Source organism: Leopardus geoffroyi, chromosome B1, assembly GCF_018350155.1.
Source record: "Leopardus geoffroyi isolate Oge1 chromosome B1, O.geoffroyi_Oge1_pat1.0, whole genome shotgun sequence".
Lineage (NCBI taxonomy): Eukaryota > Metazoa > Chordata > Mammalia > Carnivora > Felidae > Leopardus > Leopardus geoffroyi.
Window position 1 is genome coordinate 2893022 of NC_059327.1, and position 19445 is coordinate 2912466.

The 19445-nt window shown below is 40.9% G+C and overlaps 1 protein-coding gene across 5 annotated transcripts in view; it reads right to left on the reverse strand.

Moving 5' to 3' along the window:
* Window positions 1-19445, reverse strand: part of CSMD1 (CUB and Sushi multiple domains 1) — a 2022178-nt gene that overhangs the window by 558260 nt on the left and 1444473 nt on the right. For all 5 annotated transcript variants that reach the window (XM_045451804.1, XM_045451793.1, XM_045451792.1 and 2 more), the window contains one exon: window positions 8441-8565. In XM_045451804.1, coding sequence (XP_045307760.1) covers window positions 8441-8565 — 125 coding nt within the window. The remainder of the gene's footprint in view (window positions 1-8440; window positions 8566-19445) is intronic.

Here is a 19445-nt window from a genome sequence, read left to right on the forward strand (position 1 = left end):
TCATGTCAAGCAGGTTTTATAGCAACATTTAAATATATTCCCATAACGGAAATGTATACGTGCGTGTTTCTATAAATCAGAGTTGAATACTCCTTCCTACTCCTGCTAAGTGCTCTCCCTTGTCAAGATCTTCCTGGAAATACAACATCCAGTATAAAGTAATACACACTTAAATGATCAATAATGCTTAATAAGTGGTCTTTGGTAATAACCGTGACCTAACGTACAGCTAATATTACCCGTGGCAGTATTCTAAACTCGTGAGCTCAAATTTTACTTACATGTTTTACGTTTTTAAAATTAAATAAGAATTCACAAAATGGTAGTTGAAAATGTATCAAAAGGGAAAGTAGATAGGGAGAAAAAAACTGATTTTGAAAGCAAATATATGCCATTTATCTATTTAATCAATGAATATTAAGTACAAAACATATTCATTTCACATAATCTGTCTTATGTAATATGAAGTAATCATGTGTCTGTCTGTGTAAATTCAGTTCCAGGAATCTGTATTGTTCTATAGTAACTATTGAATTAATCACATTAACTGGAGAGGAATATTCTAGTTGACTACATTTAAATTAAGAGGCTACCTGGACTCACATCTGAAGAATGTTTCAAACAATTTAATAACATATTTGATAGTCTGTTTTTTGTACGTCTTTAGGAGAAAGCATTCTGATCCATCAAAGCTTTCATGTTTCGTCCAGATTGTCAACCAAAGTGGAAAAAAGTGTGTTGTAGAGGTTAAGAGTCACGTTTCCTAATCGCAGCTGAGTTCCAAGACTAGTTAATGCAGTGACTGGACATCGAATCTTGATTTAACTCGTTTCACACCCTCCGTTGTTCAATGAGTATACTAATCATAACTTTATCTGTGATTGCTGTAAGGATTGAAGGAGGAGAGCAAGGAAGGCACTTAGCATGTCACAGACTATGTATAACAGAAATACACGAAGCACGCTTATCGTGAGCTGGGCAAGGTGTTAGGCACGGATGCTTCTGCAGAGACAGAACAACACCAAGATCCTTGGCTTCCGCGGGAAATTAACACATAAACACAGGCCACCTAATCTAATGTGTGGAGGACACAGAAGCTTTCTAGAAAGGTCTGAGCAACAGTTCGAGGTGTATCTGGAAAGGACTTCCTCGGGAAGATGGTGGTCATGGAAGGATTTTGGAAGAGATGACAGTTGAACAAAGGTGAAGGTTGGACAGCCACGTGGACACCTGGGGGAAAGTGTCCCAGGTAGAAGGACAATACATGAGAGGAAGCTACGTCAGAAACGTCCATATCATGTTCTAGGAACATGATTAGCACCAAATTAACATTAGCATTCAAGTCATTTTATGTCAACAGAATTTGAGAGTAATATAAAAATACAGTTTTATTATTTCCAATAACCTAATTAAAAAGAGAGAAAAATGTATTTTTCACCCAAGTGGTCTTCAGCTAGAAAGTTTACAACTTTGGAATTCTAGAAGCAACAGGATAAATTTTTCCTAATTCACTGGAATTAAATTAAAAGTCAGAAGTCTGTTATGTCTCTTTAAATCTAGAGATCACAGCTACCTGGTATAATAATCAGTATACAAAATATAATCTTAAAATTGACTTAAAATTTAATCCGGTAGAATAAAGAGTCCTCGGTCAGGTTAAGTGGCCTTTTGACTACTATTTACAAGGTCATTTCTGCATGGACAGAAAATATGGGTAATAAAGAATAAGCTATAAAAAGTTCTTGGTAAATGACAACTTAATAAGTTGAAGGTAATTCTTAGCTAACCTAATCTAGAGTCCCAAGGTAAGAGCTTTATTCAATGACCCCTGGTGGCTCTAAATGGTTCCATGTAACCACAGTTACAAATGCAAATAATACTTCACTTTCCTTTTGTGCTCTTTCAACTCAGGGAGCAACTAAAAATATTAATTCCACAGATCAGAGTGCATTAGCATTAAAGGAAGTTCTCTCTACTAAGCCCCAGTAAATATTGACAGAATGAAATGCCAGCTGAAACGTTTTACTTAAAAACTAAAATTATGTCTTCTTCCTTAGTTTGTTTGTTTGCTTCCTTTAAAAATCTACTTTACATAGTTTTAAATAGTTGGTAAGATTTTACCCTGTGAAAAATCGTAATAGTTGTTTTCATATGAAGTAAGCATGAAGTGAATGAAGTAAGCATCATTTCAAACAAAATCACTTGCATAGTCACCAAGCTGTGACGACCATTTGTCTACTTGGTAATAGGAGGAAAAGGTAATGTTCCCCCCATCCTCAAAGCTAATTAGCTAATGTAAGCACTGGCTAACGATACCAGAGTCCAGATGTGAAAGATCATTTCTGACTCACTGCAATTTATCAAACACTTCTATCAGACATTCCTTCTGTAGAGAAGGCACGATAATTACTTAAGAGTTAGAGACCCTTCATGAAGATGAGAACCTTGAGAACCAGTCCTTAATTCACCGATCTGAAATCTCATAATGCGTGCAAAGCTCAGACCAGGGGAGGTTTACTGTGTTTGATAGATGGTTGAATTTAGAATATCCTGGCCGAGATGATCCATATAAGAGCTCCTTTAAAGCCTCAGAATGAGTCAGGAAAACCCAAACCATGATGTTCTCTTCTTACATATTATTTATTATGGTGATCGTGCAGATGGGAAAATGAATTCAGAAAACTGCTCTAGGCGTTTGGGACCCATCAACAGCTAAGTACCAACAGTCCGTTTTGGGTAGCATTTGAAATACCATTAAGTTTCATGGTAACCATTCGCCCCTACATTCTAGATATCTCAAGCTATCTTTTTACAGAAATTGTCATAAAATCTCAACTTTATTATTTTTTTAAATCTCCACTTCATTTTTTTTTCAGCTCTTCTGCAATTGATGAACCTGTCAGGGGAAGCAGGTAGAGGCACTATTTAAAGGAAGGAATGCTAATAGACTAAAAGACTCAGGGTTCCTAAATGCTTCCAACCTGAGAGACTTGCAACACTTCTTAAATGTTTATTTTGAGAGAGAGAGAGAGTGCATGCATGTGAGAGAGAGCGTGGATCGGGACAGGCAGACAGCAAGGGAGAGAGAATCTCAAGCAGGCTCTGCTCTGTCAGTGCGAAGCCTGACTCTCATGAACCATGTTGTGACCTGAGCCGAGATCAAAAGTCAGATGCTTAACTGACTGAGCCACCAGGCACCCCAAAACTTACCAATTAATGGAAGAAAGTATACTCTACAGCAAGGGATGCCACCTGGGACAGTGTATGACTCTGTGAACTCATTTCTTCCCTTCACATCTATGAGGGTGTTGACTGCATCCCACAGTTGGGAGAAAAGCTAGGCCCATGGCCAAGTGAAGTATCTAGACTTGAGATGTCCACAGTGGGCACTGGCCACACGTGACTACCGAGCAGGTGAGACACGGCTAGTCTGAGCTGAGATGTGCTAGAAGTATAAAATACACCTGAATTTCCAAGTCATGGTACAAAAAAAAGAGAGAGAGAGAGAGAGAGAGAGAAAGAAGGTAAATAACCTTCTCATAATCTTTATATTGACTGTATGTTAAGATGATAATATTCGGGGCAGTTGTATTAAATAAAATGTTATTAAATTTAATTCCACCTGTTTCACGGCTGCTTTTTTACTGGCTTTCAATCTGGCTACTAGATATCTTGAAGTACATACATGGCATATATTTCTAGTAGAGAGCACGGATAGAGAATTCCTCCAAACAACGTTCTATAGGACCAACCTACAGATGCACTAATGTGTTTGGCCCACAGCTGTGTGAGCCACTGACCACGTCATGCTACCTGGGGACCGCTTGATGTTGTGCAAGACTGTTTTTTTCCAGACTAGAAGAATGGACGTGCCTGCTGGCTTTGAGCAAAGAGGCTTTCCTCTTGTTAGAGGGTTATGTGGCTAGGAGGGGAGTACAGGGTCAAGAAGGAATGCACAGGTTCCTTACTTCACCATGATGCTCACAGATAAGCCGTTTCCAGTCCAGAAACTGGGATGTTCCTCTACACACAGTCCCACCTGTTTTCATCCTTATTGCTTACAGCTACAACTCGGCACTGTATGGAAATGCCAGAGGGTGTGAGAGAAGGCTGAATGATTGCCTCCTCATCTGCCCTCTCACTCACAGAAAGCTGCAGGTGACACAGAAAAGCAACATCAAAATGAAATGAAACGAAACGAAACAAAACAAAACAAGCAAACAAACACGTAAAAACCATGAACTTATGACACATATCTATTCGGTGACTCATTCTAACTCTCCCTCTTAAGGAAGAACACCCCCCTTGGCAGAGAACGCAATTTCCCTGTATGACTATTTCCCCTTTCTTCCATGGAAATATAAATTTTTGCTACATATTCAGCTGCCTAAACTCAAAACTACGTTTCGAAGTCTCACAGCCAGGTGAGAACACTTGGCTGGGATTTGGCCAATGGGACACAGCAGGAAGAAAGGCAGGTGATGCTTCCTGGGGAACGTTCCTCAGGTTACAGCTGCTTTGCCTCCACTGCTTCCTCTAACCCCCTGGATCTGGCTACCTGGGATTTGGATAGCGCCTGGAACTGTGAGGGGGAGGGCCCGACCACAGGGCTCACAGGGTGAGTCTTGAGGACATTTTCATCCCCAAAACAGAGCTGCCATACCGGTCCCACACTGCCCAACTCCTGATGTCTTCGTGAGACAGAAACCCATTTCCGTCTGGGTGAAGCTCCCCTGGGGTCTGGATGTTTGTCACCTGTTCTTTATCCCCTAATTCTAAATAGCAGATCTCAGATTCTCCTCTTTACAAGATTTCAGGCCTTTCTATTTAAATTGTTTCATGGTTTGCTACTCCAAAATATACTAAAATATAGTTTTCTTTAAAACGTAAGCTTTTTGGGATGCCTGGGTAGCTCAGTCGGTTAAGCGTCCGACTTCCGCTCAGGTCATGATCTCGCGCTCCGTGAACTCGAGTCCCGCGTCGGGCTCTGTGCTGACAGCTCAGAGTCTGGAGCCTGTTTCAGATTCTGTGTCTCCCTCTCTCCCTGCCCCTCCCCCATTCAGGCTCAGTCTCCCTCTGTCTCAAAAATAAATAAACATTAAAAAAAATTTTAACCGTTCAGCTTTAAAAATATATTATTTGTTATTGTTCCCCGGACACAATGTGTCCTAATTAAGGTCTACAGACTTGATCTATACATCCTTCACACAAGTGTCTTCCTAAGAATTATTTCCAGCGGAGGCTCCTGTGTGGCTCAGTTAAACATCAGACTCTTAGAATTCAGCTCGGGTCATGATCTCAAGATTCGTGGGATCGAGCCCGGCCAGCGCGGAGCCTGCTTGAAATCCTCTCTCTCCGTCTGTCCCTTCCCTGCTGGCACTCTCTTGCTCTTTCTCAACATAAACAGATAAACATTAAGAAATGCTTAAGAATACGTAACATAAAATAAAAAAGAATTACTCCCAGCGACGATAGCTTGTTACTTCCGAAAGTTAAACGTAATTGGACAAGAACTACAGAATCACTCCCTGAAAACGAAGGGCTGTCTGCTTTAAGCCAGCTGTCGGAACCACCAACTGGGAGGGAAGAGCAAGAGAGCTGATCACCCTCTGCTTCTGGGTATGAGAGAGGCGGGCATCAGAGGGGGAGGGGTCTCTCGCAAAGAACAAGTCAGGGGAACTGTGTGCCCAACAGAGGTCCTGTGCAAGAGCCCTTCCCTGGTGAAACGGCGTTCGGCGAGGCACGAGAATCTGTGGGAATAGGGAGCTGGAAGACTCCCCGTCCAATGACCTCAAAGTGTGAGCGTTCGGAGGTGGAAGATGGGGAAGGTACCCGACCCGCAGCCCGGATGACAGATGAGCACCTCAGAGGCTGTGATACAAGTCAGGTTACAAGTGGGTGTCGGGAGCCTGAGAGAGTGTTTTGAGCTTAAGATGAGATTCAGGCCCCCCCCGCAAAAAAAAAAAAAGTTATGGATTTAATGAGTCAAATAATGTCCTACACACATATTTCCTTAATTTCCTCTAAAATATCAATTTAAAATGGATGCATCTTTCCTAGTTTTGCCTAGTTTGGGGTTTAAAATAATGACATATATTTCTGGTACAAAAGAACAAGAAAAACATGAAAGAATAAACGCATTTTTCCCCCTAAGGGAAGCTAAAATCATACCTATGAATTAGTCCTCATTTATTACTGGGAGTGTCAGACATCACCATCACTTGCTAGGGGCAGGCTTTTGCTATAATTCCTCGGAAAGCCTGCTGCTGTCTGGTAGGTATTAGATGTGCGAAGCAGTCTGTGACAAAGAGCAGGAGGGCAGAGCGTTCGCGTTTCCTTGACCAGAGACTGGGGCTTCTGCGAGAAGTGTGTCCGACTCAGAGGAAAGAACCCCCTGAAAGCGCTGGCAGCCAGTGCCCACAGGCTCTCCCTCCCAGGGTGCAGCTCGATGCCCCAGCACTCCACCGTCCACAGGTTCAAGCGCCTCGAATGGCTGCAGGCAAGGGTACAGTACAGGCCATCTTGCAAAGTTGGCGTTCTTAGATAAAGCTAGCAGTGTATTTGGTAACCAGTTCACGTCACAGGATGTCACTGCTGTTGCTTAAATTTAGCAAAGAAATGATGAGTCTCTTCACCTCACAAAGGCTATAAGGGGGATAAGATACTCTCTTGTATAAAACTTCCCTTTTTTAAAATTATTTTAATGTTTATTTAGTTGTGAGAGATAGAGACAGAGCGTGAGCAGGGGAGGGGCAGAGAGAGGGGGGCGGGACACAGAATCCGAAGCAGGCTCCAGGCTCGGAGCTGTCAGCACAGGGCCCGACGTGGGGCTCAAACTGACAAACTGCGAGATCACGACACGAGCTAAAGCCAAATGCTTAACTGACTGAGCCACCCAGGCGCCCCTAAAACTTCCCTTTTTATTCCTTGGTCAACTCAGCACTTTTTTTCCCTTCTTTAAAATGTAGCAATTTGCATACATTAGTTTATGGCCAAAATGCAAAAATCAAAACCAAAACAAAACCCTGGTTTCTCTTTGGAGTTTATTAATTTTCCATATTAAAACAACCCGAGCAGTTTTCTGCTGATTTCGCTATGGATTGTAGAATGGTGGTAAGACTGTTCACATACTTCTTAGAAGCGACAAAATCTTATTTTGACATCTTTGAAGAAGATAATGATGATGTGCAGCATTATGTTCTGCTATGGCACAGATTAGCTTAAGATAGTTCATCAGTGACAGATTAACCTGGGAGCACACTACTAAAGTCCCTTTACCACTGATACCAGAACCCCAGGATTCAACCTCACTGCCACTGAGCAGAGAATATTTTTAGATTTGCAGGGGTGCGCATAAAACTTGCAAAAGGATCTAGTTATGTAACCTATTTTCATAATATGCAAACTGTGTGTATATATAGAGAGAGAAGTACCAGGTAACGCCGAGTACTATGCAAACTGTGTGTATATATAGATGAGTACCTGGTTACACCAAATAATATGCAAAGTGTGTGTGTACATATAGATGAGTACTGGGTAACACTGAGTAATATGCAAACTGCGTGTATATATACGCAGACGAGTACTGGGTAACAGCAAATAATATGCAAACTGCGTGTATATATATATAGACGACTACTGGGTAACACCAAGTAATATGTAAACTGTGTGTATACACAGACGAGTACCAGGAAACACCAAGTAATATGCAAAGTGTGTGTATATATATGTAGACGAGTACCGGCTAACACCAAGTAATACGCAAAACGTGTGTATATATAGATGAGTACTGGGTACACCAAGTAATGTGCAAACTGTATGTGTGTGTGTGTAGATAGATAGATAGATAGATAAGTACTGGGTAACACCGAGTAATATGCAAACTATGTGTATATATAGATGAGTACCTGGTTACACTGAGTAATATGCAAAGTGTGTGTGTATATATAGATGAGTACTGGGCAAAACGGAGTAATATGTAAACTGTGTATATATATGTAGATGAGTACCAGGTAATACCAAGTAACATGCAAACTGTGTGTGTGTGTGTGTCTGTGTGTGTGTGTCTGTGTGTCTGTATCTATCTATATGCCTATCTATCTACATATATATAGAGACAGAGAGGGGGGAGGGGTGGGAGAGACAGAGAGAGAGGGAGGGAGAGGAGTATCAGGTAACACTGAGCAAGTGTGTGTGTGTGCGTTGTGTGAGTGATCAGATTTGTTTCCGTTGTTCCGGAAATTTAAAAACTGCTAATATCTTGCAAATGTTTGCCGCCTCGCAAATTCCAAATACATATGACGCACTAGGAAAACGTGCATCACCGTCTGCCTTGTCCTGCTTTGTCTGTATTCAGTGGACACAACGCTGCTCGAGACTTCACTCGTGTTCACGAAACACACCAGCGTGCGGGAAGACATCCCCGTCATGTGCTCCTTACCTCGGCAAATGGGCCGATGGTCGCTCCACGCAGCCAGTGTCTCCGTGACTCTCTGACAGGTTATACTCTTGGATCCCTGGAGCACATAATTATCCTCACAGGAGAACTGGACATTTGCACCAACCCTAAGCAGTTAAAAAAAAGAGAGAGAGAAAACAACCCAAATTATTCATGGAAGTCTTCTTCACAAAAATATCAGCACAGTGTTGTCAGCGTATTATGCCCTCCAAACGATATTACACTTCAAGCAATCCCTGAGAGATCATGCTTAGATAGAACCCTGTAATTTAGCACAGGACACACAGCACAAGACCTGGGGTCAAATTTCTGCTCTGACAACTTCACAGCTAAATAAATATATGAACCTTAATTTCTCATCTCTAAAATGAACAAGAGTAACAAAGGCGACCAGACTGCATGCTGTGGTGTAGGTGAGAAAATGTGTAAGAAAGAATTGTGTGCTCCAAAAACAAAGTTGGAGTCACTCTTTGTGAATAAATACCCTGAAGAAACAAGGATTGGAAAAGTCCAGGTTAAGAAAACGTCTCAGTGTACAGAAAGACCAACGCTACGTGGTGCCACTTACAAGGTTCTAAAAACACTCAAGGACAGGGACGATGTTACTAAGGGCTTGGGCGAGAGGAATGGGCTGCTATTAATCAACCGGCATCAAGGTTTATTTAATTAAGTAAGATGAATATACAACATTGATCATATAGTCGACAGTAATGTGTACTTATAACTGGCTAAGAGGACGGACCTCATGATGAGTGTTTTTATTACAATAAAATAAAATAAAATAAAATAATAAAAATAAAACAAAACAAAACAAAACAAAATAAAATAAAACAAAACAAAATAAAACAAAACAAAACAAAATAAAACGAAAATTCTCCCAATGAAAGGGTGGGGGAGAAAAATGTCTCAGTAAAGAATCTATGTTACTATCACAAACATTAATTATATTCACAAAGCCACTGATATGATATTTCAGAAATACACCTTACAGGAAAAAGAAAACCACTTGTTTTAGAAAAAAGCAATCCATCCAGCCTAAAGTTGGACAACAAATTGTTTGGGCTTCAGAGCTGCATCTGAAAACAGGAAGTTCTAAGGTCCGAAGTGTAACAAAAAGTTGCACAACAACCATTCAACAGGTGCATAACAAAACGTGCCAGGCACACACTGAGTCTGAACACACCAATGGATTCTGTCCTCTAAGCTTGCTGTCTGGAAGGGAGCTGAGCATAGTATTATTTTCGAATCCGACACGCCTCCTGCTTCAAGAGGAGTGTCTACGTATGTTTTCCACTTGACAGACTCTCAGCTTGACGTTGACAAAAATGGGAATGCAAGGGGGTCCCTGGGGAAAAAAGATGAAAGTCTCCCATGTGCACGGACACCGTTAATAACAGATGAGAGACAGAGAAGGAAAATAAACACACGTTCTGTTCCTGCTTATTGAAAACTCTCATCTACAGTCTCAGAGTGCATATTACTCAACTGGTATCACACAAGCACCTCCCACACTTCTGGAAAACACTCTGGGGATGGTCACAGATACCTGCAGAAATCATCAACTCAGGGTCAAACCAACTGAAAAATTCTGGATTTAGCAAAATTTAGCATCTTTCTTTTCTAAAGAGGATTCTCGGTATGCTACAATTTAATATGCAAAAAATGTATTTTGTTTATGTAAGAGAATGTAAAGTATAAAGATCTTCAAATTTATATATTTCCAGGAAGCCCCTTTTCACCAGTATCCATGGCAACTAAAACTCCCTGGAATTAATTTTGAGAAACACTGTATCATAGGTACATAACTTGTATTACTTTTGAAAGTAAAAAGTGTAAAAACCAAAATATACACATAATTCTAATTTTCATGGTCAGTCATAACAGCTATACATTTAAAACATGTATATGTAAACATGTTATTTAAAACAGCTATACATTTTGGAGCCATCCGTCCATAATTTCTGCTCATTGGTCTTTGTTTAAACCTCTGGAGCCACACTGAACAAACGAAATAAATCTAAAAATTTTGTTCTGTAAGCAACTATTATTTCTCTGTGTTCAGTTCCATCTTCAGTTCCTTCTGTTTACATAAATCTCATTTTTCGTGTATGTTATCATTCTCTCAACACATACTAATTGAACATCTACTATGTGCCACTCCACTCTAGGTATCAAGATGCAAAAATTACTAAGAGTTAAAAGTTGAGAAGATCCCCGTCTCATGGAAGTAACAGTCTAGTTAAGGGAAGAAAATACAAATAAGAAATTAACCCAGAAGAATATAAAAGAGTATCATAAGTGCTATGGAGAAAATCAGTCAAATGTTATGATATGACTGACAACACATTAGGGGGAGTTGGGATTTGAGAGTATATCAACATTTTTTTTTTTTTTTTTTTACAATCCTGTTAAACTAAAGAGCTAATGGCTTCTACATTATCACAGATGTGGTCAAGCATAAAGGAAGGAAAGTGGCATTACTGCTTCCTTTGGCCACCACTATATTTCAACTACAGCAGCCAACCGGTCATTAGTTATGGCAGACGGCATCCCGCTCCATCGAAACCTGCACTGTTCACAGATGCTTTCTCAGACCTCCAATCACTGTTCCTCTAGGTAATCTTAGGAGTCTGTGTTTTGTTTGGACATCAAGAACCTTAGTTGGGGCGCCTGGGGCGCTCAGTTGGCTGGGCGTCCGACTTCGGCTCAGGTCATGATCTCACAGTCCGTGAGTTCGAGCCCCGCGTCGGGCTCCGTGCTGTCAGTTGGAAGCCTGAAGCCTGCTTCTGATTCTGTCTTCCTATTTCTCTGCCCCTCCCCCACTCACACTCTGTCTCTCTCTCTCTCTAGCAAAAAATGAATAAATGTTAAAAATTTTTTTAAAAAAAGAACCTTAGTAATATCAGTGATCTGGCACTATAACATATATTTGTCATCCAAAATATGGGCAGAGTTGGTTTTTAGAAGCCATGAAAGTGTCCAACAATAGAACCAGGGTTGACTAAATTATTTCAGATGTATATGAAAAACTCCAATGTCGCACAATAAAGGTGAGCATAAACCCATAGCGATATAGAGAAAAGCTTGACGCAAAATTGTATGGACTCCAGGTAATAATAGTATGTATATCAATACCTATCTATCAGGAAAAATAGGCAAAAACTAGTTTTTGAGTGGTGACATCATCATGAGTACACTTCTGTTTCTATATGCCAATAATTGCATTATTTTTGGTTTTAATAATCTATAATGTAAGCTCTAAACAATCTTTTAAAATCCTGTTAGTGAAAACCTTAGTTTGACTGCCAGCTGGAAAACAGAGCCACCGCTGGGTGAACTTAGTCCCAAGAACTGAAATGAGGTAAACTCTCTGCCTATGATGGATCTGATTGAGATTGAAAAAAATAAAAGCAAACAACAATGACCCAATTTCCCGCCTATTTCAACCTTTTCCTTTGTTTTTATCTCGCACATGAATCAGTTCAACTTACAATCCATGCATACTTTCAACCGCTAATATATAATACACTAAGTTTTCATATGATTTATGATTTGATCATAATTACTACGTCTGCAATTATCTATGTAACGTTAGGAAACCAGTTTGTTTTTCTGGACAAGACTTTGAGAAGAAAATTCTAGAAAATAACAGTTATTAATACCTTCCCACTGACAAGCAAATTTAAAACATTTTGATTAAATATGTTGTACAATTTTGGCAATTGCTAGTAGTTGGAAACTGTAAGAAATAACAGAAAACTGGTTTTGGGTGAGATCAAGATATGTTGTATATAGATAATAAATACCTAACTGGTAAAGTTTAAGTTAAATTTTATGCTACAGTTCAAGTGGCCTAATTTTGTGTTTTAAATACAACAGGGGAAAATAAATGTTTCACATCTTTGACGACTAGCTTTTCTGAAAACCTCATCCCTTGACTTTTTGAATTCAAACAACATTCCATCTGCCACCATCTCCTTGACTTTACCTACCACAATTTGAAGAGTCTTTTGAGGTGAATGAGCTATTTCTAAATGTGGCTTAGTTATATTTTAAGTTTATTTTTGAAAGAGAGAGAACACAGGCAGTGAGGGGGGTGGGCAGAGAGAGAAGGAGACAAAATCTGAAGCAGGCCCCAGGCTCTGAGCTGTCCGCACAGAGCCCAACGTGGGGCTCGAACTCACGGACCATGAGATCATGACCTGAGCCGAAGTTGTACATTTAACTGACTGAGCCACCGAGGTGCCCCAAAATATGGCTTAGTTTTAACATGAACTATTGCTAAATTTTGTTTTCCTAAATAATGGCTCTTTACAAATTTACTTAAAATTGGTGCCATAAGTATTTCTGATTTTTAAAAAATCTGAAAAAAAAAACAAAACACCTGAAGTGACTTAAATATTAAACCAGAATCCAAAATAAGATATGAGTTGATTTAGCTGTGATGTCTTACTATCCATTAATTACCAGAGATATAACAGCCTGGACCATCAAGATAGAAATATCTCCAATCTTTCCTCAACCCATACTGGTGGACATCTATTGAATATACTAAAAAAATCAACTTCTCCATTTAAAGTTTTCTAAATCGATATACAGATCAAAATGGATAGAAATAGAAAGATAGGTAGGTAGGCAGACAGATATCGGCCTCTTTGTTTAAAAATACATGCAGTTCAAGCATTACACTTAAAAAGTCATAAATACTTTAGGCACCAAAAGTGGGCATTAAAACATTTTGCATCTCTAGGAAAAAAAAAAAAAAAATTATATAATACTGCTTTCACTCTTAAGCAACAGAAAACACAAAAGTCACAGCAAAAAAAATTTTTCTTTAGAACTAAGTTCAAGCTAGGATTTGACATATTTGTCCTCGTAAAATGAACCGGGGTGACACTGGGAAATTTTGCTTCACTGAACTATTTGCTTACAAAGAAGCAGCACCATGGGGCGTGACGATACGTAAAGTGATAAAGGAGGTGTGTGCGTGTTTGCACATGTGTACATGACTATGCACACCTGTGAGTTTCCTCCCACATCTTACTTACACCCCAAAGTCCTGGGTATTAACATATCACAGGTGCAGTCCAGACGTAAGTCACGAAATACGTTAAAAGGAGGTGTGATGGTGTGTTTTCCCTGCTCCTCAAACCCAACTGTAAACAATGAAAACAAAGCAAAACAGAGCTCCAAGGCGAGGCAGTGAAGGAGAATGAGGCTGTGTTGGCCGTGCACGTGGAGGGCCCTGCTCTCCCACCAGGCCCTGGGCCAGGAAGCCAGTGGGGGGTGAGAAGGTGGAACACTACAGGACTCTTTCAGGGTTGCGTGAGGAGATCCCAGGGTGATGCGGGACTTGTTCTCATTCTCCAGCTGTGATCCCATAAAGAATTCCGTCTTATGGTACAGCCCTTCTGATTAAAACTATGGCAGCACGGCTAACTTCAGACTGAGGGTGGGGCTCCCGCAATGATGCAGCAGGGGCACCCCCAAGTGCTCACACCCTCACACGCCAGATGCGGCTGACGGTAGGGGAGGCCACAGATCTGGAGGTCATTTCTCAGCCAGGATGAGGACGTGCGCCCTGCGAGAGCCGGAGGGGTGATCATGGTGGGAAGCTGCATGGCACAGATGAGGAGGGAAACGCCTGGACAGCCTTTCCTTAAGCCCCGGCATTTAACACCATAAAGACGGGTAGAAGGGAGGAAGTAACTGACTTTGAACCTAACAGGTTGACATATCACTGATCTTAACTTTAAGGGTGAATACATAAAATTTTCTGATTCACACACAACAGGGATCTGGGGGGTGGGGGGGCGGGGAAGTAATTACAGTATAAATAAAATTACATCTTGTGCATCTGAAACCATGGGCTTGGAATTCAACCTCATAAACACGTTTTAGTTAACTTTGCAAAAAACACAGTAATTCTTATCACGTGCAGGTCTCTCCTGGTTCCCCCCATCTCATCTTTCATTCTGCTCTCTCTTCCTCTTTCTCCTTACTGTTTTCTTTGACCATTAAAAATAACTGTTTGCCTCCCAAAACAGAATTTCTTCTTCCAGTGCTTCCTGGAGGAAAATGCTAAAAAGTTTACTTATGTTAAAATGAATTTGAAGGTATTTTCCTACCTTTACAAAGAGATGAGAAATGATACTTGATACATGGAAAGAAATTAGAGGAAAATTGTCAGGAGCAATTCTAATGTCCTTCAACATCTGGAGAATATTTAAACTCAAGTTCCAACCCTATGCAGAAAATCTCCCCGGTGCCTTAAACAGTGCCTGACACATCGTAGGCACTCGACAAGTACATGTTGACCGACTGAATCAAGAAAAGTCATTTTCCTGAGGCTATATATGTAAATTTATAAGTAAAATAGGACTGAGAAATAGTGCCAGCAAAGAAATGTATCTGGTCTTCACCCTTCTGGATCGGCCTTTATTATGCCTTGCCTATGCTGGTTCAACAATTGCTGAGTCAACCTTTTGTGCCCCGGGCGCCATGCATGTAAGGATGTAATGATGTGCTATTGTGGGCAAGAGATACCTCATCAAACAATTATTGAGAAATGAGTTAAATAAATCTACACAACTGTGGGAAAACAACACATTTTGCCTTTAGTGGAAAGGTTACTGCCAGAAAAAGAAAGATCAACAGAATTAATTAATTAATTACTTTATTTATTTTCGAATGAGCGTACGTGTCCTAAATTGAACCCTCCGTACATTCATAGAAGGCCCTGCTGGTTTTAAAGTTGATGGTCTGTCCTGGGAATTGCAAACAGCCAGGTTTGTCCACAGTGGTATTTTCCAATTGCCATCCCAAAGGCCACGGAAGGTGTCACATTCCCTCCTGGCCCCGAATATTTCCTCCATAGACACACGAATTTGGTTTCATGTCCTTCACCCCTTCCGCTTTCTCTCTCTTTGATAAAGAACTTAGTTCTTTCACTGCTCCCTTGTATGTTTCACTTGAGAAACATTAGCTGAAAGCACACAAATCCAGAAGAAGGAAGGCTGGGCAATCGGGCCACCCAGAGAAGGCAGGGACCGAGAGCAGCACTTCCCGGGGGAGTGTTTTCACTAACCCTGAAATCAGACCCTAGCATGGTATATGGAGCTTATACTACCCCTGAAATAAATAGCTGTGGAATGATAGACCAGGAGACAGAGATGTGAGTTCTGATCATCTCACAGGTGTCCATCAAGCCAATGCATCTGAAGGCTGAAGGGGGTCCTGCTGAGGCTTTCCTCAGCAGCATAAGGAAGAAATCCCCCTCGGCTTCCAACTTGCAGGTACATCTTCGTGATCATTTGCCTCTATTTCAAAATAAGTTGTCTTAGATAAGCTCATGGATTCTCCAGTAGATGAATCCTTCCTCCCGTCAGAAAGGTCCTTTCGTACCTGACTGGATGCTCCCCAAAACTGAATGATGTGGCCCTCACACAGGACACTGAGGGCCTACCAGGGCAACCATGCGAACTAAGCCAGCCACTTGTGCCTAAGAAGCCAGCAAAGTGCAGTTTGCACAGTGACCCAGGCAATGCCATCATCAGAGAGACAAATGCACAGACGCTGTGAATATCAGAATGCCTTTTATTACCCTTTTGATTTTCACACATAATGTGTCATTTCTGGGTCATTTTTTTCTTTTTGTAGAGACAGTTTTTAGACTCATCTTCTCAAACCTTAAGGCAATTTAGCACTACTAAAAATGCATTACAGAGTAGATGGATCTCTCTAGCCTGAGGAAAGAACAGAAACTAATATTTCGTATCATTTTTAGAGGCTGTATGTTAACAGCAGTGCAACAAAGACCCCTAACAACGATCGGCATAGAAGGCACTTTGAGGGGGTAAGCGATAATAATGCTGTGACACAGGCTTCAAATGACCAGCAGTCTTCACACTGTGACTAGCTTTCAGAGGCACAGCATTTAGAAACACGTGTGAACTCTCCCATGAGGAAATTTAATCTAAATCTTCCGAGTATGTTGTAAGTTCGTGGGGATCTGCCATTTGCCCAACAAGAGGACTTCTCACCTGACAAAGCAGAAACATTAAATCCTCCTTTTCACCACCCACCCAGCTGTTTGCTCAGCGGCAGGAGGTCCTCTCCACTCTCACCAGCAAACGTCCTTCATTAACCCTCCTCTTGAGATCTTGGGGTAACAAGCTTGATAACACCTAGAAATTCCAGGAAGCTCAGTGGTACCTGTATATTTACTTCTACACTTGCGTTTGCCCCTGGTTCCTGATTTCCATTAGCACTGGAATTTCTGCTCACAGGTCTTGCTTCTTTATTATGTTTCCCCAGAACATGATTTGATGGAGGCCACGACTGGGCGATATTTTTGCAGTGGGGAATCAAGTCGGCAACCTGACTTTAGCAGACATACAGATGTTGTTGAAGAAAAGCTAGTGGGAGAGCCTCCTAATAATGAGTTTTCCTCCCACTTTTTCACACAATCTTTGTGAAAGTACAAGTCCTTTTGAGTGGTTACGCCCACATGCACCAGGTAGTCCCGTGGTTGTTGACCTTGTTGGCCCAAATGAAACCACATGGGCATTTATAACAATCCTAATATTGAGGCGTCTACAGTGATCCAATTCACAACACTGAAAGTGGTTTCCAGGACATGGGATGGCAGTGGGGGATGAGAAGTTACTTGTTCGTTTTGGAAGACGGACTAGTTCTGGAGATGGACGGTGGTGATGCGTGAACGATGACGTGAATGTGCTTAACGTCACTGGACTGCGCGATTAGAAATGGTTAAGATGGTGAACCATATGCTATAGGTATTTTACCACAATTAAAGAGTTAAAAGGAAATCCTAATGCCCAGGCCACATTGCTGACCAGTTGAATCGGAACCACCGGGGGCAGTTAGAGCACGCCTGAGGATAGCAGCTCTCTCCCTACTGGAGATCAATGGATGCTAACTCTCCTTCCATTCTTTCCATGGAGGCATCTCTGGTGGAGGTATACTGGGTAAGGATGAGAGTGGTCGGAGATCCTGACGAGTTTTTAAAAGGAACTGGAAACACTGGAGACCAGGAGAATGGCCCCAAATAAATGCACTGGTGTAAGTACATAGTGTTCACCGCGTCAATATTGTCCTTGAACTTGGCAACTCTTTCGCGTATCAGTGCTGATGATCTCACATGCCTCCATCAGCCTGGAGGTTGTTGGTACTTCTGAGTAACACCACCAAAGTTTTGTAGAATCGCATCCTAGAAGAGACCGCGGCGAAACTAGGAGACGCAGAGCTTTGCAGCTCCAACAGACTTCGGAAATCCTCAAGTCTTCTACTGCCACGCTCTCTTTTACAGACGGGGAAACCGATAAACAGAAGAAATGAACTGTATCACAGAAGGTCATTTTAGAGAGCACTAGTATTCAGATTGTCCCTAAAAGGCCGTTTCTGTTCGTCAGGATACAATGGGCTAATACATTCTTCAGCTATCTTCTGCATTTTGAAAGTAACAAATTGAGGTATGCCTAAATAACCGTGATCTGTTGCCCCAGAAAACTACTTAAATGCATATTAATATTTTGATGAAAAAAAGTATTATTACAGCTATTGGAAAGACTGTGGAAGAAAGAGGGAGGATGCTCCATGAGTTGTACTTGGTGGGTTCTTTATTGGAAGCAGCTTCAGCCAGATAAGTGAGACCTGAAGCATTCATGGAGCACCCTTTTCCAGAGGCACATAATGGTCTCAAATAGTGTGGACAGGAAGATACGGTTGTGCTATTTCTTTAAGTAGTTTTTGAAATATGGCCAATGCTCTTTGAAAGAAGAATCGTCATTGGCAAATGTCGTTCATAGACTACAGTTTCTTAGTAACAGTGAATCGCATACAGAGAGTGAGATGCCTACATTCGGCAAATAGCACAGAAATCAGTGATGTCCCTCCAGTATTTTTCAAATTTTAAAAATGCTTTGGAGCACAACAGGGGATTTTGGTGCTGCATATTCCAATACAGGATGCTGTTCACTGATACAGAGAACTAGAAGGAATACTCAGTCCCAGACTCTCTTCCTTCATTTGGTTTTCCAAGTTCAAGAGAATAGTAAAGACATCGTTACCAGATCTAAACAATGCTCTGATAATTAAGATAATGCTCAGTTTTCAAAAAATAAAAGATAATTCTATCACTGTCCCTTTAAGGACAGTGAGTACAACTGGATTATGTCATAAGGATGGGAAACTTTTTCAGCAAGAAACTTAGTTTATGTTTTTATATTTTCTTTTAGCTTCCATTATAGTTTCTAAAGTTTGCTTACTGGCAAAATCCTAAACATGGATTTAATTCTAAATTAAAAAATTTTACAGTGATTAACTTGATAATCTCAATAATAATGATTATACTTATATTTTCTTCTTGTTATTAAGATTAGCAACAGTGTACATAAACTATCCAGCAAATGCAGGCACTCAGTGTTTAACACAGACCCTAGAGGAAATACAAATTAGCTATCTTCTTTGGAATAGTTCTATTCCTGAAAATCTACCTTTCAATCGAAATTCTGCATGCTGAATCAACATTCACCATTGCCTTAACAATGTGTAAATATGAGCATCTCTTTAGTATGAAAGGTAAACACGAAAGCTCTAACAAGTATTTCCGAGCACTTGCTGTGACCCAAAGCCTGTGCTAGGCTCTGGGAATACTACAATAATGAAAAAAACCAAGTCCATTGTCAGAGCTTACATTCTTGGTGGGGGAGAGACAATGAACATGCATTATATGTGCTAAAAATAAATTGTAAACAGACCCGCATGTAATTGTGGGCGTTGGTCAGTGCTACGAAGTAAAAGTAAAAACCAAAGAAAGCACAGAGAGAGCGGGGGTGTGAATGAAAAGGTCCATTTCAGGGAATGTGGTCAGAAAGGGCCACAGGATTTGCGGAAAGCATAGGCTGGGTAAGATCCGGGTCATGTATGTCCACTGTGTATCAAGTATCTCTGAGCAACGAAGAGA